Source organism: Solenopsis invicta, chromosome 12, assembly GCF_016802725.1.
Source record: "Solenopsis invicta isolate M01_SB chromosome 12, UNIL_Sinv_3.0, whole genome shotgun sequence".
NCBI classification, from domain to species: domain Eukaryota; kingdom Metazoa; phylum Arthropoda; class Insecta; order Hymenoptera; family Formicidae; genus Solenopsis; species Solenopsis invicta.
Genome location: NC_052675.1, coordinates 12,707,929 through 12,732,542, shown reverse-complemented (window position 1 = coordinate 12,732,542; position 24,614 = coordinate 12,707,929). Strand labels below are relative to the sequence as shown.

Here is a 24,614-nt window from a genome sequence, read left to right as displayed (position 1 = left end):
AAAATGTAATACTGACGTAATTTCGAAACAAATTGTGGAAACATGTTCCTTTATTAAAATTAACATTTATAGTATGTTGGTACATGTATTTTATTCATTTATCTCAGAATTTACGTTTTAACATATATTTGTTCATTACTTACAAATTGCATTGTTTTAATACTTGGAAATGTTAAATGTCAATTTAACACAAAATATTCAAACAACATAATCACATTATGTTAAATTAACACTCTAGAAATGTTAAAAGATTAATACAACAATTTTAACAAGAACTGATTATAGTATAAATGCAAAATATTTTCTACTGTGTACATATAAAGAAACTAAGCTCTTTTTCAAATCCTTTCTAGCTTTAAATGGTACAACGAGATTTTAAAGGAGTATGCTAGATTTCTTTTTTTTTTTTTTTTGAGGAAAATGTGCGTCGTACGAGTGATAAGATTACGGAAGAAGATAAGTGTTGGAGAGATAAAACGCTCTTTGTACATTGGACTTACAATTAAGAAGAATGTTAAGCAGCGCGTTGAGATCTTACCGTGATCTCGAAAAAATACCGATAACGTTTTGTATTCACAATATAATTAAAATGACGACATTAATTGTAAGTAAAGTTACATCTTCTGCATCGCGGTAATACGGTAGAAAATATTTTTTATTTACGTTAAAACAGGTTAAAAATTTTATGTTAAAATTTTTAACATATTTAAGTATTAATTTAACATAATGCGAATATGTTATTTAAATATTTCGTGTTTAATTAAGATTCAACATTACTTAAAATGTTAAAATAACACAATTTATAGGCAAGTAAACAAGTAACACAAAAATAATGTAATTATAAAACATAAATTTCTTAAATAAATATAAAATGTATGTGTCGGCATATTATAAACATTAATTTTACTGAAGAAATATGATTTCATACTTATTTTCCACATTTTGTTGAAATGTTTCATGTTTCGTGTCAATCTTTCACACAATATTTATGTTACTCTATAATATAATGTGTCTATATATTTATCTTGTGTTAAATTAATACAAAAAATTGAGTGAACCATTTGGAACATAAAGTATATGTTAAATTTAACACAAATTTTCTTATTCTGTTTGAATGAGCAAATAGTAATTAATATAATTAATGTAATTAGCGCCATACTTGTCGTTATTATTCACCAGGTCGTAATAAAGCCGGCGGCTTTCTTAATGCGCGACTGTTGTGTGCATATAATAGGGAAACATACGAGCCGTACAACATCTTATAACTGCTGCGCCATTAACGACGCCACGATCATTGTAATATACGTTTAGTTTAGTTTAGCACATGAGGGTGGTTGCGAGCCAGCGTGCGATCGACCCCTCGCGTGCCAGCCGAGGGTGCATAATTTATCGCCGCGTCCCGACCACCGTAATGCAATACGTTACACGCTCGGCATGCATGTGGACTTCGCGTAGGTTATCGATGCTCCCTCAATGTCCGAGGGCATAACTAACTACCTATAAATAGCACGATCATGTATCGGCATTCATTGCCCAACATCTCTCCATTTGGAATGAAGCCTCCTGTTTCGACTAATAACACATAGAAGGCAATAAAACAATAGATTTTCGCACCTCTGCTCTGCTTCTACCTTCAATGTAAATATTTTCAAAGAAACGTCAATTGTAGCCGAGGCTGGATTTTTAGGCCTAATAGTATTTTATATGTAAATCTTAAATTGAAAATACTTAATATCAAATTAAACTGAGCATCAATTTTAATAATGATACTACAAGTACTTTGGAATACTGTAAATAATTTATTATATAAAAATTAGTATTAAAAATATTTTTCGCAATAAATTATTTGTTTTAAAATGCTTGTAGCGTTATCACTCAAATTGACGATCTATTTAGTTTAAACAAATTAAAATTCTTTCTAGCTTCAATTTATCATTGCATTTTAATACATACTGTGTTCGACATGTAATTAATAAAACTAAAAATCTATATTAAAAATTTGTACATACAAAATGCTAGTAGGAACCAATTAAGATTTAACTTGGATTTCCATTGATATTTCTTTACTTATTTGTGTGTTTTACTTAACACGTAAGTAGACGCATAATGCTTTACGTGTTTATATTTTTTTTATAAATATTTATAAACCGAGACATATTTTAAAGATAAAAGAATAATTACTAAAATATTATCAAACGTTATAAATTAAAAGAAATTCACATTAAAAAACATATTTTGTTATGTAATATATTTAATTGGTAAATTTACAACTTGCTTTGACCCTTACGTGAGTGTTCAAGCGATCTAATTTAAATTATTATTGATAATTATTTTTATCTAAGTAATCTTATGAGGCATTCCTATTAAATATAAAGAGACCGAAAAATTTTAAAAATCATCGAGAAATTGCTGAATAAAAGTCGGCACGGAATGAAAGTAGTAATCTTATTTCGCGCGGGTAGGGAATATATTTCCGAGGCGTTGCTTTAGAATAGAATTGGTTTTTATTGTGACTAGATTACAAACGGGGCCTTTTTACGGCGCTCAATATCGCCCAGTAGGAACGTTTACACGTAGCGAGTGAGGTGACAAACGGGAATGAAGAACATTCTGCGTGACGTTACAAATCACTCACCGCAGGGACTGGGATATGTGATTACGACGAACATTTGTACGACACATTGGGATTCATACAAAATAGCGGTCGTTTCTTACGCCTATCTTACGTGACTATGCCTCGAGCTTTGGCGACGATCGGCCGCTCGCTGTCGACTTCCGAAGTCGATCGATTCTCGCGTCGTGTGTATCTCGTCGTCGTGTTTCATCCCGTCAAATCTCCCCGACGCACCACCACACTCCCCCGTTATGTGTAATAATTTATACAATTATCTCCGTGGCCTCGACGCGCGGCATAATTACTATACATACGTGGTATCTTTTGGGTTTAACTTTGGTTTTGTTTTTTTTCTCACAACGCGCGGTCTATCAAATAATAAGCTACTTATAAAAATAGGACATTTTCGTTGATTATACGTTATAACGCCTCTCTAGTTACACAATCAAGGGTATATACGCATAAGTTAAACACTGTCGTTGGAACGATAAGAGTACGAAGAGGAAGAGAATCGACGGACTTGAAAAATTCAATTGCACGCGCCGCGCGAGGATACTTTGAATATTGTTTTAGTAATTATTCGACAATACTAATTTATATTTATAACATACGCCTAATCGATAGGATGCTCCATACACTGTACAACGCATAATCCGCTTACTTACAGTCTATAATATTTTAGTATTCTGCTGAATGCTCATTATTATCGTCATTACAATGTAACAATTTTTTGGTATACAGTTGCGCTCGGCACAAAGAGCCAGCGTTCTACTATACATATATCTACAGAATTAATGAGTACGGAATCCGCGAGGGATTCTTTATTACCGCCGCCACTCTTAGAAATTAACCCCCTGCCCCATTTTTTTATAACGCGTCGAAAAACAAATTTATTAACGTGTGCAGCGTAAAATAATTTACATTTACGTCATGCAATATTTTTTTGAAGAAATATACATCTTTTTTTTTTCAGCAAAATAATACCATTTTGTTACTTTATCGCGTCAACATCGTATTCGTATATAATATGAGAAATAATGAACGTATTTGTCAAGTTAAAAAATACAAAGATGGGGAGGAGGATTAAATATACTTTTTATCGCGGTGAAAGTTTAACATTTGTACTCCATTAACTTTTACCTGTCTTGAGGAATATATGCGAGTCCAATCAAACTCGCCGAAATTATAGCCGATCGCGCCCGACGTAGTTGATTGCTCGCATAAATACTCGTATTTACAACGTAATTAAACATTTTCAACTGTAAGTTCTGTTTCAACTGTGAATTCTTTCATCGTGAGAAAGACACTTCTTTACCCTTTTTTCCTTGCCCTTATTTCGCGAAAATCTCAAAATCAAAGATTATCTTGTCAGTGAAACTCAAAATTCGCGAAAAGCAAATATTTCCAATTCTGTGACAAAGTTTGCATCGCATGTTGAGTTTTAATCGATTATTGATTAACACATGACTTTAAACTTTTATAAATTTTTTAAAACCGTGTGAAAAAGCTGTTTCGGTTATATATTTTTTCAATTTATTACAACTATAACAATAAATTATTCTTGCGGTTCTCGGTAGAGATATAAATGTGGTACTTTCGAACCATATTTCGTTTAGATTAAATATTTGATGTTTAATAAAGCGAAACGAGATATCGCGACAAATTTGGGGAATCTGGAGAACGTATGAGTAGTCGATAAAATTCTACTGGCCTCAATCGTCATCCCGTGGTAAAGACAGCGTCTGCGAACCGGACGCGATCGGCGGCGTCGTCCAACAATCGAACAACGATGGCCAATAGCCAGTGGCGGTAGTCGCGTGTTGCCAATAACCAGTCAACCCGGTACTACTTCCAGTGGTCGTACCCGGTCCCCCTACACCGATACCGACTCCCACACCAATACCACCGGCGGTGGCGGCTACCACCTGTTCGGGATTCACCATATTATTCGTCTCGATAATACCTCGTTCGTCCACTTCAATCTTTTGGTCCACCGCAGCCCCGTCCTCATCGTACATGAGGTAATGCGGGTGCGAAGTCGTCGACGAGGGCGTCGACGATAGCGTCGGCGAAGCGGCGGACCTAGGCCTGGGTCACTCTTGCGACCTGAGCTGATTGTCGCCCGGCTGACCTGATACCGTAGCTGCGGTCGCCGCAGCGGCCGACGACGGTACCACTTGATTACCGCCGCCGCTGAGGGAACTCCCAGAATTCGGATTCGTTACGGTGTGATGATGGGGGCTAGACGTAGCCCCCGCTTCGCCTCAGACCTGGGCCCTGGCAGTGGCGTTGGCGTGTGCCTCGGGGCCACCTGGGGAATGAGGGTTCGCTCCGGCCGCTGTTGTCAACGCGTACTGACAGGCGCTCAGACCGCCGCCACCTCCGCCACCGCCTACGGAAGACGCTCTCGAGCTTACGGGACTTATACTTCCGGCTGTGGTGCCGCCTGTGGTACCGCCTGCGCTGAAAGAACCGCCACCACCGCCGCCGTAACCGCTGCTGTGCTGTTTCGCCTTCATTCGTAGGGAAGCGATGCTACTCGATGTCATCACTGTGCAGGATTCGGGCGATCGATGGTGGGGCGTATAGACTGGCGGTCCATATGGATGGTGCGGTGCCGCCGGTGCCGCGTACGGACACGCCGCGCCAGACGCAGCGACCGGCGAGCTCGCGACACCGAGACCGGAACCCATGCCCGGTAGCATAGATGTGGCCGCTTGCCCGACCGAAACCGACATGCCACCCACGTGACTGCCCGCGACCGACGTCGCTGCGGCGTTAAAGGGATTCACTGGGCTGACCTGAGCGTGATGGTGATGATGCGTTGCCGCAGGCACGACTGAGCCTAGAGTGTTCATCCAGGGAAAGCTCTTACCGCTCAACGGCGATGGCACCTTGGCTGCCCAGTTGTTGTACGTACTGTACGAGCTGTAGAGGGTGTCGGGGTCCGGGAACGGTTGGGTGATAAAGCCGTTCAGACTGGCTGTACTGAAGCCGGACTTGAAATCCGCCGCGGCCTGCGCGGCGGCGTTCATCGCGTTTCGCTCCTTCTTCCGCCATTTCGCTCGCCTGTTCTTGAACCAGACCTAGAAACGGAAAAACGGAACATTGTGAGAAAAATGTGTCTGTTGGTTATAATATTTAGTCGGTCGATTCACAGTCGATTATTAATATTTAAGACGTCATCAACCAATCATAAATTCGTATTAGTATCTTAGGACATTACTAAAATTGATCTTGAAATAAGATTCAATTTTATGAATACCAGTCTTGACATTCTTTGAGAAACTCAATAGAGGCAACATCTGTTAGCTTTACTTCGATATTTTATTCCTATCTTTTAGAACGATAAGCATTTTGAAGAGACGCTATGATTGTTTCTCATGATGTACAGTTGCTACCCTCCGTCTCCAGATTTTGTTTTTAACATATACAGCTCGTACATTGCGAACGAACCGAGGGAGGAAGAAACGAAGGGATGGCAACACAACAATGCGTAGCGTTTCTCGCCAGATTTTGTGAAGGTTCGTACGTCACGGGTTATTAGTCACGAACGCAACGAAGAGAGCAATGGGCGGCGGTTTCGCTCCGTGGTAGATGGTATAGGTGAGTCTCGAGACAAATAGCAAGAAAACCCCGGCGAGCTCCTCCATCCTGAAATATGACGGCGTTAATTCAAGGCGGCCCTTCTCCCACGTTCGATACTACGGCGAACTTCGTCAGCCGTTTCCACCCTTCTCCCAACTCTTCGCTCGCCCTTCAACCTACCTACCCGGTGTCCTTCGACTGTGTCGTCTCTCTTTCTTGACGACGATCGCCGTCGTCCCTGCGCTCGCCCCCCAACAATTATACGGGTGGTTGCGCTCAGATACACGTCGCTCTCGCGTAACTGTAAGGTAAGGGGCGGGAAAACGCGCGACATACGAAGGGTCGTGGCGTAAGTATTCGACGAAGAGAGGGTCGAGTAGCTGGCGGGGAGCAAGAGAGGAAGAAAGGAGGGAAGGATAGTGAGGGTGAAGCAATGCTGAAGGAGGTCTGCAGAATACTCCGTAAGATGGATGGCCTTACGATCACGCCGTGGAAACGCTAAGAGGCGCGACGGGTCATTGAAAGTGGGGGGAGAAGACTAGCTAATGAAGAATAATGTCCTTTCCTCTCAACGATTATTCCTGGAACGTCGCGTAACAGCTAGCCCGAATTTGTTAGTAACCTTCGTCGTATAACCGAATGAAATAATCTTGATAAGAACTGACAGATGTGTAACGAATAATTAAAATTTTAACAAAAAAATCTTGCGCACTATAATTTACACATAACTTTAGATACCAATCTTTAAAAAAAAATAGTTATTATTATATTATTATATTCTCCTTTGTTACTAATATTACGATATCAATACATTATTTTTTTTTGCCGATAAAGAATGGTTTACCTTTGATCTGTCCTCGCGGGAGATTCACGTATAGTTGCGTATTTTTTTCGCATCGACGAGCAGCATGAGAAACATCATTGGATTTTACGAAGCGGACCGGTAGCCGCGACACCATGGGCGACGACGGTAAGCCAGGAGGGAGTAAATTCGATAGGACAGAATGGTACGGCGGGCGAAAGATGCCGCGACTCGAGAATCAATAAACTCTCTCTCTTACCGCGCAAAGGCGCACCGTGTACACACAAGATGCCGCGCCCATAAAGTTTAACAGCGTCGCGAAATCTCGACAGAAGAGATTCCATATCTGGAATGACCGGGAGAATTCTAAATGCTCTTGATTCATAAGCCCGTCGACGAACGTACACTCGAAACTCAAGTCGAAACTTATATCGCTTACGACTGGATTTCAGCTAAATTTTGACCAAATGATCTGCAAATCGTGAGAGGAATCGCGTTTGACATAAATATACCAACAATGCGTATCGTATTCCGATAATAATTTATGATATAATTAATCGGTCTATTATGTTAATCTCATTAAGAGCTATTTCCAATCCAATTTGACGAATATCCACAAAATATTGGCGCAACAAGCTACGATACATAAACTCTGTTTTCACGCAAAGCTGCGTTTGCCACAGTTACGTGTAAATTTGTATGCGAGAGCTAAAAGATTACGTTATAAAAACATATCGAACCGATTCTCAACGGCGACGCGGCGCAGCGTTGGAAACATCGAAATACGATCTCAAAGATAGTCCGGTTGACGCGATAAATCGAATCCATTGTTTTCCGCCTGGCAACCGACTCGGAGAACAATGGTCGCGTCACATCATTCGGGCAATAAAATCTCATCAAATCACGACCCCTCGCCACCGTGTAAGCCTCCATTCGCTCTCTTTCTTCCTCTCGCTCGCTCGTACGCGCGCGCGCGCGTTCGGCTCAATCTACGAAAGCTTATATAAATGTAATGAGACCGTGACCGGGGATGCCTCATCAATCACACCCCCTACGGCCCCCTGTCCTGTCCCATTCCATCGTCGGCGTCGCTCTTCCCTACGGTCGTCTTCCGCGCCGCACATACGTCTACGTACTACATAGACACCCTCGAACACCGCACCGGCCCGTCCGCGGTAATCCCGTGACTTAACATCGGGCTCCAGGCTCTCCGGGTAACCGCGATTTGTTCCATTGCGCTCAGAAGTTGCGCGCCACGCCGCGCCGTTAGTTCCTCGGTCAAGAGAGTCTTACAACCTGGCTCTTGAGTAAGGCCTATTTAAGCGGAACGGTTTCTAAACGATATTCTATCGAACTGGGACATCGTTCCGTAGTACTAATTTTTAACGCTATTTATAAACGTCTGTACAATAAATTTACAATGAATTGAATTCTCAAAACTTGAAAAATTATTGTTTTTTCTTAGAAAATTAACTCAAAGTACTAATTTATTTTTATTGCCTACTTTTCGTCTAATGTTACAAATTGTGCGACATAATATGCATTTGCATGAAATGAATATAAATTTTATATAATATGAACCGCTACGTAAAGAGAACGTTTTGCTAAAGTATCTAAAGATTTATCTAAATACTGATTTGAAAATAATTACGAAAGACGCTCAAACATGATAAGCAACACAAAAAATTAAAAATTTTATAATTATTTTTATAGTTTGAGACCAGTATTTATAGTTGTAAATAATTTTCAATCTTTGATTGAAAAAAAAAAATGAATAAATGTACGAATGAATCTGTTATTAATTACACTTTTAATCAAAGATTGATAATTGTTTACAACTGTGAATACCGGCCTAAATATTTCCAGATAGTCTAAAATTATTTCCAAATATGCATCTTGCTACATTTTTAGACACTTTAGCAAAATTTTCTCTGTGCGTGTGTGCGTATGTTCAAATTTTGTAAAATATTTTTTGTCAAATAGTCTCAGCATAGATTATTTTCATAAATGTATATTATAGAATTTCTAACAAATATCGATTGCCAGAGTCGAAAGCAAATTGCTGCATTCGCAAAATTTATACGCATAAATCTGCATTGACAAGCTTTACGAATGATTGGCTATTTGAGAACGAATTATAATGAGCGTGTGATACAAACTCATACTTTTTCACTTCACATTGATGCGTTATAAAATGTAAGAAATTTTACAGCACCGTCGCGACGGTGCGTAAACATCAAAAGTATAAATCTCTCGACGTAGTCTGCAATTTCTTTACGTTTTTGTGCATCCAGATTAACGATCTCGTTCATTCCGTACGATACGTTCGCGTGAATTCGTGCGAGTTCGCGTCCTTTCAAGATGAAGGAGGAAAGAGAGAGAAACCGAAGGACGAGCTAAAGGAGGAGGCTGTGGGAGGTGGTAGAAGGGAGAGAAACCTGACATTCGTAGGGTGGAGATGGTGATGGTGGTCGCGCCGGAGGGGAAACTCGAGGGGGAGTCTGAGGGAAGGTTAGTCGTGGGTGTAGAGAGACAGGGAGAGACAGAGAGTGAAAGAGAGAGTGAGAGCGACGCATGGACGAGGAAACGGAGGTGGAGGTGGAGGAGGATAATATTGATCCCCTCGTAGCCCCGCCCCTCCTCGCCCAGCCGACGCCATCATTATATTATCCACCATCCCTCCGACTCCGTTTCCCGACGTATCGCACACCTACGACCTCTCGAAACTCGCGAAACTATCCTGGCCGTGCACGCGCAACGTTGTCTTGTGTACTTCGAGAGGGTTTTTCCAAAAAAAAGAGGGAAAGAGCATGAGAAACGCTATCCTTACGCTCGCCGTTGCGTTCCTCGGCCGATTCTCTTTCTTAACCTTCTCCAACCCTTGTTTCGCTCCTGTGTCTTCTTACGTCAAGGGGAAGAGAGACAGGGAGAATGGCTCGAGGAGGAGCGTTGCCGTGGCCACGGCGGATTCGTGCCAGGTTTCCCGAAAATCTTGCGAGGACCAGTGCGCGTGCGAAAGCGCCACTTCATTAAAAATAAATTCCGTGAAGGAGCCGACGGATATCCGAGGGCTTCGCGAGGATTTCACGCCGCAGACTCGCTTCCTCACTCCCTTTCTCTCTCTCTCTCTCTCTCTCTCTCTCTCTTTCTCTATCTCTCTATGTCTCGTCCGTTGCTCCTTTCGCCTATCCATAATTCGACGCGCCTTCCTCGTTTGTCTCATGAACGTTATTTCGATGTTCCCCATTTCTCTCTTCTGCTTTCATTGTACTGCGAATTAGTTTTAACCCTGTGCTTTATATCTCTTTCTTTTTCAGCAGAGTGTTTTTCATCGTAGGATTTTTCGGATTTTCACATTATCGGTTTTAATAATTGGACATTTCCATAAGTAATGATTTCTAAATATTACTAAAGAACTTTGTAATTGTATAGAGTGTATGAAATGAGCACATATGTGTGTTAGAATATCCAGTCAAAATATGCATTGAAAAATCAAGAATTAATAAATCTCGTTTTATCCTTTGTTGAGTAACGCACACTTAATGCGTAGCACATCGTGAAATTTTTAATACATTCAACACACGTCAATTCCAAAAGTCATCATTTCTTTACCTTTCATTTTCCAAAATTGAATATTGCGCATCATATTATATCGCACGTGCGATTATCGACGTTATCGAATATTCATTATTAACATAATTCGCATTATCATTGCTATTCAAATAGCCTTTATTCCGTCATTATCTGACTTGATTGTCACATCGTGCTGCGTCACGTTACAAAAATCATGAATGCCGTTAACGAAAAGCGCGAGCAATTATTGCGGTGAACAAATAGGTGCGACGACGTCGGTAGTTACGCGCCGAAAACACGGCGGTGGCGGCGCGCGACACCACTTCGTTAAAAGTAAATTCCGTGAAGTATACCGCCGGATATCCGGGGCTTCGCGGGGATTTGACGGTGGCGCGAAGGTGGAAACCTTTTGTCTGTCGGGAATAAGCGGTTCGCCACTCGTAACTTTGAACTACTCCTACATCTCTTTGCGAAAGCTCTCGCGACACCGTCCGCGATTTATAACAACATCCGCTTCCTCTCGCTCGCGCGCCGCCGCACCGCGCCGTCTCCGCTGGGGGTCGAAGGAAAAGTTCATGGCGCTACTAATTTCTGTCGATATTCTTGAGTGCCCTGCCATTCGCTCGAAACTAATTAATCCTACTCACAGTTATGCGAAACAACATCTCGGTAATTTTTTAAGTGCTTCGTCTAGCGAGAAAATAAATACTTTCGGTACATGAAGAAGGCAGCTGCTCGCTTATGGCAGACTTCGCTTACCACGGCCATCATGGCCGCCAGGATGAATTCTCTCCTTCCCTTCCTCTCTCTCTTTCTCTCTCTCTGTCTGTCTCCTCTCTTCCCGTCTCTTCTCTCGCTTCCACCATACGGTATTTCTTTCTATCTCAGCTTTGATCTTTTTTTTCTCCCGTCCTGAATAGATCTTTTTCTCTCTCTCTCTTTCTTTCTGCAACTCTATATGTACTCACACACACGTTCTCGCACGCAAAATACACTCTCCGTCTTCTGGTCGTTGCTCCCTCTCTTCGTCCTCTTCCTTACCTCTTCCCATGCCCTCCACACCCGGTCTCAGTCTCGGGTTCCAACAGTGGCGTCTCCATAAATCTCGCTATAACGCCGAGATGGATCAGTGAGAATGGCCACGTCCGACATAGGGGAAACGGGACACGGCTGCGTTTGTATCGTTGCATACACCGCATACGTGCATACGTGCATACGTGGTCGGTGCGCACGCGTGTATGTTCGAGAGTGGAGCACGCAGCAAACACGGCAAACCATCGGCCATCAGGAGTGGATACGAATAAAATTCGTCACGTCCGCGGCAGCGAACCCCGTTTACGCGTATATCAACGACCTGGGATTGGAATAGTCGATATTATTCTTTAGTCTGGAGAGGAAAAAAATTTTATCTGTATTTTGGATACTTCTCTTTTACATCGATTACTTTAATTTACATAATCGGCGTGCAGATGTTCAAATCAAATCGAGAAGTATTTATAGCGCAATACTGCCAGTAACTGCGAGAAATAAGCGAAACAGTCTTAACAATTACGAGACCGAGCGTAGCTTATGAGAATTGACAGTTTCAGGGTTGCGAACTGAGAATCGAGAAGTTACGTAGAAATATTTATGTCCAAAGTTTTCCTACTTGAACTACTTGTGTTTTCGTCCTGTATTTTATTGCAGTAACCACGCAGATCGGAAGGATACAGTCGATGGAACCGAGAAATCGTTCGTGTTAAAGCGTCGCGGAGGGCGGCGCTGAACGATACAAACGGCGTACGAACCGGCGCGCACGACGCGGAATGGGAAGCTGGGCTTTCTCTGTCTCTTTCTCTCTCTCTTGCACAGTGTGAGTAGTTTTATGGATTTTTTTTATCGTTGTGCTGGTGGACCGTAACAGCTGCACAGCCGGTGGGATTCGGATATTCAATGTCGGCGTACCTGTATGGATATTAAATTAACACCCGTAAGCCGCGAGTATTAACAACTTTGCAAAAGATTATACGAGATTATGAGCTCAAGCGGAACACGTGATTTTTAATGCCGCCGTCCCCGTCCTACTAGCTCTCGAGGCTTCTCCATTTCTTTGTAATTTATAAATAGTTACGGCTCATTGCCCGCGTTCACTGCCGATTCGTTTCCAGTTAAATACACTTTTTTCCGTCCCTTCCTTTTTTTATTCGTTTAGTTGCATCGGACGCCGTTAGGCCGCGATTCTTCCGCGATATCGGCGCAAGAGTTTCCGTGCGAATTTATCGCAAAGCTTGTTAGTTTTTTTTTACTCTTCTTCGTTAATTTAATCGAACGAATTGTCAACGGGAGATCAGATTAGACGCATCAGTAAATGACAATTTTGAAGAGACATGTAATTGTCATGTTTATTTTTCTATGCATACATCGATATTAAATGCAATATTTTATTTATATTATTACTTTGGGTTTTTACTAGGTATATTTATGTATTGTGATAAATATTTAAATTTCAAATCGTTAATTTAATTTGTAAAAAGATAAATTTTAAAAAAGAATATCCGTTATATTTTATAACAAAAAGACATTTTTTTTATTATTCATCGATGTAAATATTTATTCTATTTCCATTTGAATGAATTTATGTTTATCGTACTTTTTACTTCGCTGTAGAGTTCACGGACAACCAAGCGCAACGACTTTATTTTGCGACGTACATATCTGTTCGGACACCGAGTACACCTTCGAATCAAGATCACTGACCATTAAAACCTGGAAAACATTTCTTATCGCGATAAACCGGATTGGCCGGAAGAATGATTATAATCGATATCGAATCATTATCCGAAAATCTGTGCCGTCTCCGACTTTGACCCTGGTCGAATGATATGTAAAAATATCGACTGCGTAAGATTATCAGGAAATTTGATACATTAAAAATTTTAATATGATTCCGGTTCATAAAATTTTGACATACCAAGTAACAAATTTCATTACTTCCAAAAATATATATTGTAGTTGTGGCTACAGATGTATTTAAAATTATTTTTCAAAAATTTTATTTGCGATTAATATAACTCACTTGATATAATACATTTTACTAAATTTAATTAAAAGTATGGAATTTTTAGAAAATTTTGAAAGCTTCTGCATTTCGCGACAGAATTGCGGAACGCGTTGCAACGCTCTGTATCAAAAATACAATACCCGATGGAAGATTAACTGCCGCCGATTCGAATCCTGATTCGCCTGCGGAATACGGCTCGCCCTTTGCCATTTTTCATCTCGTTCAACGTGATATTAACTTGAAAACGGCCACTCTCGGACATTACCGTAAAGCCGATCGTATCTCCGCTTCGACCCGCTCTAAAGCCGAAGCTGGGGGGACCGGAGGGAACCTTTTGCAGAATAAAAACTTACGACACCTAACGTTAAATTGAATTTGAGCGTCAATTTATCGTGTATCATGTTAAACATATGTTTATCACCTACGAATAAACACTAGACGCTTAGGTAACTAACGCTTTCATCGCATTTATTTCTAGTCTCTTCCTTAAACATGCAGGCATATAGGATGCCACTGCACCAGTCAATGAATAAATAAAAAAATTAAACTAGTCAATAAACAATAAATGAAATTTTAACATAATTACATTTTTAAATAAAAAATGTTTTAATAAAATCTTGAAAATTAGATCATAAAAAATACAATTCATTTGCAATTTATTATTTTAAAAACGACTTTTCTGAAAGTCATTTACTGGCGATTGTTCAGCGACTAATGCAGTGACCCTATAAAGTGAATCTTGCAAATCCAATGAATCTAATATAACTGCAAAACTAAATTTGCAATTATTTTATAAAGCTAAATTTTAACTTTGTATTTTATGAATGAAAAAGAGATTTCGAATCACAAAATCACTTTCATTAAATGCGTCTGATTTGGTTTGTCGGTAAATTTATACAAGTCATATCGTTTGTTACATGAAAAAATTGTTATAAATTCGCCTATTACATTTGTATATCATCGTATCATTGTACGAACTAACATTAATAGCGTAATTCGTTTCAGTACTACCGACACATTCATTCTACAAGCATCGTGCTACGCTCAATATACGACTATCTATTTTTCTCCGTTAATCGTTGGTTCGTTCCGAAAGCCCAAGACAACCGCTGGGCAGTACTTTTCGCGTTTACCAGAACTTACGAGCTGGCGATGCCATCAAAACGGCCAAACCAGGTAGCCAGCGGCTGCCACGGATTCGACGTTAAACCCGCGTAACCGTGGACGCGCGGGTCGAACTGGAGACGCGAGAGGCGCGGTCGCGCGGCGCGTTTGCATACGATGCGTCGCGATGCAAATCGGTCCGCGTGATGCGAACGAGATACGGCGGGTGGGCGGGCGATGCATCGCGGTATAGCCCGGTGTGTGTACCGGAATGCAGCCGAGCGTTGTGCGGCGAGGCTAAAGGTAATAATTGATATATAGCGATAGCATTGGCCGCTGACAGCCGCTAACCCGGCCGAATACGGATGACACTCGGTAATCCTCACTCTCATACCGGTTAGTGTCCACCTATATTCCGCGGCGTCCCATTTCCCATTCCCATGGTGTGTAAGCTTGGCTCCTCTCTCCCGCCCTCATTCTCTCTCTCTCTCTCTCTCTCTCTCGATGCCTCTCGTTCGCGCAACCCCTTCGCCCTCCGGACCAGGTTGAGATATACAGACACTGGATGTGTGTCGGTTGCGCCGCAATCAGGGGTCCAGGAGGGTGGATGATTGCGCGACAGAGGAAGAGAGAAAGAGGGAGCGGGGATTGGAACAGAACGGGAATAGAGCGAGCGAGAAGGGGAGACCTAGAGAATAGAGAAAGAAAGACAGAGCAGCGCCACTGCCACTGGAGGCTGGAGCGCACAGAGCGACTCTCGTGCACCAGCCAGAGCGCCGCTGCGAGGTGTGCGGTGCAACCATACTAATCCGCCGATGGATTTATGGTCTTAATCACCGGCGGATTATCTCGGACAGCCGCGCTCTGCTGCCACCGACCGAAACATACGCCTGCCTCTTTGCAGATAACTGTACCCGGCTTCGCGCTCGACCTCTCTTTCTCGCTGTTTCTCTCTCCCTCTCTCCCTCTTTCTCTCTCTTCATTCTGCCTCGCTCGTCCTATCCCTCTCCTCAACTCTTTGGTACCTTTCTCTTCGCTCTTCTCTCCAATATGACGTTTTCGGATCTTTTATCCGGTACCCAGGGATTTCTATGACGTTACGCTGAGAAAACGAGTTCTAAAGATAGCGCGCGACAGTTCGCACTGTGCATGGAATAAAAATCGTAGAGTACTACTCGAATGCGAAAGTTCAAGATTTCTTCTATTTGTAAATAATTCACTAAGACTTTGCGACAGATTTTAGCCTCTTTGTGCTTTACTTAACAGAAGCTTCTACCTATAATGAAACTTGAATAGGCATTTCTTTCGGAATACAGTTCCATTATTTTCCATTACGACAAAAGCATGAATTAAACTCTGCGCTAATGAAAGTCGCATGGAAGGACGTCCTTTGCACTTGAAGTAAGCGCGCGCCAGGCAGGTTTAAAATGAAGAATACCTCCATAATGGCGTTACAGTTTGCGAACGAGCGACGGCCGGGGATCTGCAGCGTTTTGGTACATGGCGTATAGCACCGTGGCGGGAACACCGTACCACGCTATGTGTGGTTCTATAAATCCACCGGGGCTTACTGGCGCAAAGCCTCCCCTGCGGCCTGCGCGCGGCACTCTCACCTCTTTCCCCATGTGACCTCCTATCTGTCCACTCTCTTTCTCCCCCTGTGCTCTCCCCCTCTGCTTTGTTCACGCACACTTCTTCCGCACTTTTGTCGTCTCGCGATGCCGACCACTCGCCGGAACGTTTCGATGAAACGCAAGCAGGCCGCCGGGATTTCGAGGAGCATGTCTGGCCGTTCGCTTGATCCGTTTCGAAGTCACTTGGACTTGGACCGCGCGCGATCCGTCGTTTGTTCGCGAATCAAGTCGCGGAGACGCTGCGGCAAGAGGATTTATACAGCGCTTACGGATTTGCCAACTTTCCAACGGTCTAGTTTCTTCGACATCATTCCGTCGCAAAGCACTTTTCTTTTACAGTCTCAGAAAAGTACCATCGGAGAAAATATTGTTATCGTTTGTCGTGTTTGATATTGTTACGATGAGATACGTGATCAATTTGAATCAGCAAAAATATGTAGACTGTAGACTGTATACAAAATGTTAACTCTAAACCTCTGAAAGAGAGTTTACAATTTCTAGCGTAATTTTATATATATATATATATATATATATATATATATATATATATATATATATATATATAGACTTCGTTGTATGTAAAGTATGATTTTTGTCCAATAGAGGAGAATTGCCAATTGCGTACCGCCTTAAGCTATTTTTTATCATATTTCGCATTTGGTTTTTGATGCAAATCAAAGTTCAAAATTGTAATTTGATGTTTCAGTCATTTATTATTATATATTAATCCTTTTAGTAACAACAAATTAATTTGTTATAAGCTTTTCAGTAACATGCTGCGAAAGACGTGATTTAGAAAACCTAAAATGTATCTGTAGTCTCTTAAATCGTATCGTTTCCGAAAATATCAAATTTATGAATTAAAATAATTAAAAACAAAGAAACCATTAATTAATATTTATTTTATTAATAATTTATCAAAAAAGCAATCAAATATTCAATAAATAACAATAATGAAAAGTTAAGAACATTGAAATAAAACTGGCTTCAATTTTTTTTTGTAACTGACGTATTTTTATTTATAGCAGTTATTAATTTTCTATTATCACTTATCAATCTTACATTATCATTTCTTAATAAAATTTGTGGTGGTACGAATTAGAAAACTCGATAGAATTTATAAAAATATTGATTTAATTTTTATAATAATTATAAATATGTAGTGAATGTGAAACATTCCTCAATCCTGTTTTTATGAAAATATAACATTTTAAAATAAAATTGCATAATTATGTTATTATTAGCTCTATAAATTCATGAAAAATTTAAATCAGATATACGTGATTTTCTAAAATGCCAAAAATATAAAAGTAAATAAGACTTTGTTAAATTTTTCTGTATTATTTATTTCATATATACTTATTGTTGTCACTAAATGTTGCTTATAGTAAAAATTTTAAATATTGAATAGGTACGCTTTAAAAAAGACTAGTATGTATTCAGCAACTTTCGCCTAATTTTCAATCACTGCACATATAATAGTATATTAATTTCAAGTTTATATTCATGATTAATTTGATTTTTTTATTAATATAGATTTATACGTAATATGCACACAAAAACTGTCAATAATTTTTTCAGTAGAAATTTTGACTAATTAACGTTTAATAACATCTAAAACATTTCGTCATTTTCATCTCTATCTTACAGAAATCATTCGTATATTCGTATTCACTAATGCAAGAAATATCCGTAGTCAGCAGATTGTTGCCTTTGTAATAGATACCTCAAGGCTTCAATGCACCCATTGTGAGCGTCTGTTCACTGCTTCATTCATCACAAGCTCAAATTTTTCGGCGTCACTTCAATGTTGCTGTTATATTTTTCGCTTTTCTGACACAATTCTTAAGAAAATTCTCGAGTCGTTAATGTTTCACAATGTAAACACTCGACGCGCGAGTTATTCGATTAGAATCGATTACATGAGTTATTAACAAAATAAAAACTAAGTAATTTATATTAATTTTTATTAGCTTATTAATTATGTGGGTAGATATACTAGACATTTTTATTATTTTCTTAATTAATTTAAATTAATAAAATATAAAGATTTATTTATTTAAATTTTAAATATTTATCAAAATTTTTTAAATTTAGATTACTCGTATTTTAAAATAAATTGCTAAATTATTAAATATAAAAATTTTGAAACAAAGTTTCTGTTTAGTCATAATTTGAATTGCCTTCTTTTACAAAAAAGCGTCTTAAATAAGATATATTTATGATTCTAACGCGCGCCCAATAAACTTTAAAGATAATATAAGTTGTGGTGTTGTAAATTCTCTTACCCTGACTCGAGCTTCCGTAAGATTCGTACAGCAAGCTATCTCTTCTCTGGTTGACATATCTGGATAGCGATTTCTCATAAACGTCATCTCCAGATTCTGAAGTTGATGCTGCGTGAAGTGTGTCCTCTGTCGCCTTTGCCTTTTGTTCTTTTTACCGTCCTTATCGTCAGTATCGTTGACTCCAACTCCAGGAGAAACAACGCCACCAGCAGCACCCAATTCGTGTTTGACTTCTGGTGGTGTTCGTACACCTGAAAAGTGTTAAGGTATCATATCTTCGACGAGATTAATAGCGTCTCAAATACAGGACCAATATAAATTAAGTATTTCGCGGAAGTAGTTTAAAAAAAATCTTGATTTTTAGGTAATTAAAAAATATACATTTAGAAATAAAATAGAAAGTCCCCAATACTTTACAAATTTTAATAGCATAGTTTGGAGTAACACTGTACACACAATTCAAAAATTTTATGCAAATTTCTCTTCTTCTTTTTAATTGAAAGCCTTACAGGGAAAAAGTCGGAGAGTATCAGACATTTTAACTTTTTTCGATATTTTCTTAAACAGCAAAAATAAAATGTAACATACATGATATAAAACTTTATTCTTATGGATCTCAAAACACATCCTGTTAATAGTTTTTTTTTTTTTTTAATAAAAGTATTCAAGATTTTTAAATTATAAATTTTTTTATATTGATAAAAGTAGTGAAAATTAATTCACATGTGTTATAACCCAACATGTATAAAAAAGAGGCCGAAAAATAATGTGTGTGTACAGAATGTTAATTAGAATAAAAAATATTAATAATATGAAAATATGTTAAATTTACATTAATTTTTAAATTATAAATAGTTACACCTATTGTAGTTTCGCGTAAGATTTACGTACTTAGGCAAATAAATGTGCTTACATACGTATTGATTTGTGATCTATTATTAACTTTAACATCTGAGGAGATTTAGTGATTTTTACTGTATAGCTAATTTTGCCCTTTGGTTTTTTTATATGTAGATGCTATATATACATACATAACAAAATCAGTTAATACTGATATGTTGATTAAAAGAAATGTTTTGTTATTATAAATTATTTATAAATCCTTTTTTAAATAAAATCTTGAATAATTACTTTGATTGAATAATTAATTTATAATTTAAACAAAAGTATTAAAAAGTTAAATTTAAATTTAAAAAGAGAAATAAGTTTTTACTCGTTCTATTCCATTGATCATAATCGATAGAAAAGGAAATTAACTTATTATTTTAATTTTTATCATACTTTAATTTATCAAAGAATAAGAATTTTTATAGGGCAAGACACATTTTTACGATTTCTTTGATTTATTACAACCATGATTTTTAATTTAATTAAATCACGCGATTAACAATTCGTTAAATGTAAAGCTATTGCTATTTATCAAACCACACATTTCTATTTATTCGTGTAAAGCAAGCACTAAAACAAAAGAGATAGATATCAGAAATTATTTTATTATAATATTTGCGGACAATAATTATTGATTTAATAATATTTAGATTTGCAAATATGTCTCATATTGTGCTCTGAATTTTTAATTTAAATGTAATTTACATATTTTTAATCGTAAATATAATATAATATTGACTAGGCAGATTATATCAATAATTCTAATAATGAAAAGCCTATCATATAAATATCTATCATTTGTTAATATTTAATTTGAAATACAACGATTGATTAACTTGAAATAAAATATTCAGTACATATTTATTTTGTAACACATATTATATATTTCGAATTGTTATTACGGATTTGCCCGACCATTTGTCGCACAATTTAACGATGCGTGTACACAAAGTTGTCACGTTACCATTCGTATCTTGAATTCCGAATTAGCAGATAGAATCACAGATTTAAACTTTGACCGAGGTAATATTTCTCACAACAAATTCTTTGCAGTTTTCGGGATAGGGGGATCAGAAATGTTTGTTAGCATCAAAATTATCAAATTGATTATGAATTTACACTAGAGAAAAATCTTTTGGATTAAAAAAATATTTATTTGAATCAAAGAAATTTATGCATTGCTATTCGGTTAAATAAATTTTTTTTATTTAAAGAAATTTATTGGTTGTGTCTTTTTATTAGAATTAAAGAAATAGTTCAATTGTGCAACGCAAATTCTTTTTAAAATTAAAGAAATGTTTATTAAAATAACCAGAGCAACTAAATTATTTTTTACATTTCTATCAGTACTCTCTTTGTATTAAAAATTATTTCTTTAAATTGAACAAACAATTGATTTACTTTAAAAGAGGCTAATAATATTTATTTATTTTAAACTACCTCATTACCTTCATTGGTGAAAATACTAACTTTGCGAATTTGTACGATCGACTGCTGCCAACCTTTGGTTGGCAAAAACGAAGAAGATGTGCTTTTCACTGAAGTGTGTCCAAAGATCTCCGCAATTACAATATATATTTTTATCAATATATATCCTTTTAGCTACAGGCTTCTTACTTGTATTAACCAAGCTTGGTTCAAAACATAATTATTACATGCTTGTACGTACGTTGTATAATTTGCTTTTTTTTTCGAAAAGCTAAGGAAATGCAATAATTTACATTACGCTCGAAGATCTCGGAATCGTAGAAATTGGAAGGACAGCAGTCGTGCAATCGACCGGGATTGTCGGATGTCATCACGGGAATTAACATATTAGAGCCCGATTTCGAGAAGCTGCTGGAAAACGTTCTGAGGAGCGAGTGATTGAAAGTAAATAAAAAAGCAGATCGCGCCGCGCGGGCACTCCTCTCCCCACTACGCCTCCGTCAACCCGGTCGTCGCGGTGTTATTTACGTTTGATTGTTTGGTCGCGCGCCTCGCTCCGCACGGACGCACACGCACAACGCACACCGTGAAGGCCGCCACGCAGTAAGATACGAGCACGCATGAACACTTCCGTTCGAAACATCTCAATCTCATTTACTGTGTCATGAGATGCAACCAACGAGATGTTCGTGGATTCGATTTTTAGTAACCGTGCGATTTTTATGGCTATCGCATAATCGTATTTATCGATGCGGAGCGTGCGACTAATCGATTGTTAAATAGTTGATAGAAGTAGCTCGCCAGTCACCCCCGAGTACCGACACGGTCGCGTTCGTCGTTCGTTATTGATCGCGGATCGAGAAGGTAATTAGCCGGTAAGAGGCTCGAGTGATCCCAGAAACGATCCGAAGGGCCTTCCCAAGGATCCTCTGATGCCGATGGAAGTGATCACGGACGACAGTCGGGTCGTCGCACTCCTCGCGAACGGGACGGAATCGCGGAGTGCTGCGTTTCGGTAATTGCGTAGCGAGCGTCGCGTCGTGTGCGAAGGAGACGTGTTTCGACGAGTAAAGGACAGAAAGAACGCATGTCGAAGGTGCGTGGCGGAAAGTGCGTGTCGAGAGCACGAAAGAAGAGAGAGGCGAGTGAAGGAAAGTATTGGGAAGAGCCTCTAACGGAGTAGCGACTTCGCGAAAATTCTGAGGTGCCTACGTCACGCGTGACGATAGTAATGGCGGTTCGCGGGCGGGGAGGAGGGGGCAACGTTTCTTCCCGGCTAATTTCCGAGGAGCCTGCTAATCGTTTTTGTTGTTTAACAGTTGGTAGAAGTGGCTCGCTGCAGTCACCCCCGGATACCGACACGGTCGCGTTCGACTCCGTTATTGATCGCGGATCGAGAAAGTAATTCGCTGACAAGAGGCTCGAGAGGTCCCAGGAACGGTCCTAAGATCCTTCCCGAGGATCTTCCGATACCGATGGAAGTGGTCACGGACGGTAGTCGGCCCTCTCACTCCTTGCGAACGGAACGGAGTCGCGGAGTGCCGCATTTCGATAATTGCGTCGCGAGCGTCGCGTCGTGTGCGAAGGAGACGTGTTTCGATGGGTAAAGAACGCATGTCGAAGGTGCGTGGTGGAAAATGCGTGTCGAAAACATGGAAGGTGAGAGAGGCAATGTGATGGAAAGTACTTGGAAGAGCTCTAACGGAGTAGCGACTTCGCGAAAATTCCGAGGTGCCTACGTCACGCGTGACGATAGTAATGGCGGTTCGCGGGCGGGGAGGAGGGGGCAACGTTTCTTCCCGGCTAATTTCCGAGGAGCCACCGATGCCTGCTAATCGTTTTTGTTGTTTAACAGTTGGTAGAAGTGGCTCGCCGCAGTCACCCCCGGGTACCGACACGGTCGCGTTCGACTCTGTTATTGATCGCGGATCGAGAAAGTAATTCGCTGACAAGAGGCTCGAGAGGTCCCAGGAACGGTCCTAAGATCCTTCCCGAGGATCTTCCGATACCGATGGAAGTGGTCACGGACGGTAGTCGGCCCTCTCACTCCTTGCAAACGGAACGGAGTCGCGGAGTGCCGCGTTTCGGCAATTGCGTCGCAAGCGTCGTGTGTGAAAGAGATAGACGTCTTTCGACAGGTAAAGGACAAAAAAGACGCGTGTCGAAGATGCGTGACGGAAAGTGCGTGTCGAAAGCACGAAAGGTGAGAGAGGCAAGTGATGGAAAGTACTGGAAAGAGCCTCTAACGGAGTAGGGACTTCGCGAAAATTCTGAGGTGCTACGTCACGCGTGACGATAGTAATGGCGGCGGGGAGGAGGGGGCACCGTCTTTTTCCGGCTAATTTCCGCGGAGCTTCCGATGCCGTGGAAGTGGTCGCGGACGGTAATCGGTTCTCGCGAAACGGGACGAGTGTCGCGAAGTGTCGCGTTTCGGTAATTGTGTCGCAAGTCTCGTATGAGGGAGACGTGTTTCAACGCGTAAAGAACGGAAAGGGATGCGTGGCGAAAAGTGTGCATATCGAAAACTCGAGGTAGCGTAGTGGAAAGTGCTTGGAGATTAGAGGTGAACCTCTAACCTCTAACGGAGTAACGACTTCGCGAAAATTCCGTGGTGATGCACGGCGAGCGGAGGGGGCAACGTCTTTTCCCGGCCGATTTCCGAGGACCTCTCGATGCCGTGGAAGTGGTCGCGGACGACGATAGCATCCTGGTGAAACGAAACGGGCGTCGTGGAATGCTGCATTTCGGGAATTGCGTCGCGAGTGTTGCGTGTATGAGATAAATGTGAAGTGTTTCGATACGTAGGAAAGAAAAAACGCGTGTTAACAGTGCGTGTCGAAAAGTGCGTGTAGAAAGTATGAAGTGAAAAAAGTGGTGTGTGATGGAAAAGTGCTAAGTGCCTGAAATGGAATACCGATTTCGAAAAAATTCCAAGGATATCTACGTGGACGTGCGGCGAGCAGGAAGGGGAGCGGACGAGGGAGCAACCGTACTTTTTCTTCAATTTCCGGACGTGGTCGTCGAAAGGTGAGTCGTAATACAAAGTATATCTATTTTAATCTAAGAATTTCTCGCAATTTGTGACGAATAAAATAAATTGGAGTAAATTAGAGACTAGGTCAGATAAAATTACGCGTAGAATTTTCTTTTAGAATTTATTTTAAAAATTGTGATAGTCGTGAAACATCTTTGGTCGTGGACTTTGACGAATTTTATTTGTGAAAAAACGGAAAGAGATGGAGAAATTGTATTTATTTTATTATTAAGATTGTACCTCTTTTTATTTCATATTTAAATTTAATGAAAAAATAATATAAAATATCGTTATTCAAATTTTTCTAAGTCATTCTTTTTAACGATATTTACTTACAATAACTTCTGCTCATAAAACTCATCAGAAAGTAAAATAATATAAATGTTAAAGTTGAAATATATAGATCTAGCACTTGACATAGTTTTTCGAAATATTGCATTTAAACAAAACGGCAACTGATCAAAGTCAACATAACGATTTTCCATTATAAATTTTTGCTTGTTTTTTTATCGCAGCGATAAAAAATTAAATAAAAAAAAAATCCTTTGTCAAATACTAGTTTTTAATATCTAGATAAAATATATAAAATTGCAAGACAATCGGTCAAGCCGTCGTTTTCAA

General features: G+C 39.7%; 2 protein-coding genes across 5 annotated transcripts in view; both read right to left on the bottom strand.

The window, feature by feature from the left end:
* Nucleotides 1-2,485: 2,485 nt before the first annotated feature.
* Nucleotides 2,486-4,695, bottom strand: LOC120359180. Its single transcript, XM_039455886.1, has one exon. The coding sequence runs from the start codon at nucleotides 4,630-4,632 to the stop codon at nucleotides 4,327-4,329; it is 306 nt and encodes a 101-aa protein (XP_039311820.1). The 5' UTR covers nucleotides 4,633-4,695; the 3' UTR covers nucleotides 2,486-4,326.
* Nucleotides 4,696-4,853: 158 nt separating this feature from the next.
* LOC105208217 (pituitary homeobox x) overlaps nucleotides 4,854-24,614 on the bottom strand; it is a 41,719-nt gene continuing 21,958 nt past the window's right edge. For 2 of the 4 annotated variants that reach the window (XM_039455883.1, XM_039455884.1), the window contains exons 3-4: nucleotides 18,644-18,876; nucleotides 4,854-5,700 (exon numbers count right to left, since the gene is read on the bottom strand). In XM_039455883.1, the coding sequence (XP_039311817.1) occupies nucleotides 4,879-5,700; nucleotides 18,644-18,876 (1,055 nt within the window). In that variant the 3' untranslated portion in view covers nucleotides 4,854-4,878. Of the gene's footprint in view, nucleotides 5,701-18,643; nucleotides 18,895-24,614 lie in introns of all 4 variants that reach the window. The other 2 variants (XM_039455882.1, XM_011178017.3) reach the window with 1 other exon arrangement.

Bases quoted from the DNA above. Each gene is read 5' to 3' on its own strand.
- LOC120359180 (XM_039455886.1), bottom strand. From the start codon at position 4,632: ATGTACGATGAGGACGGGGCTGCGGTGGACCAAAAGATTGAAGTGGAC.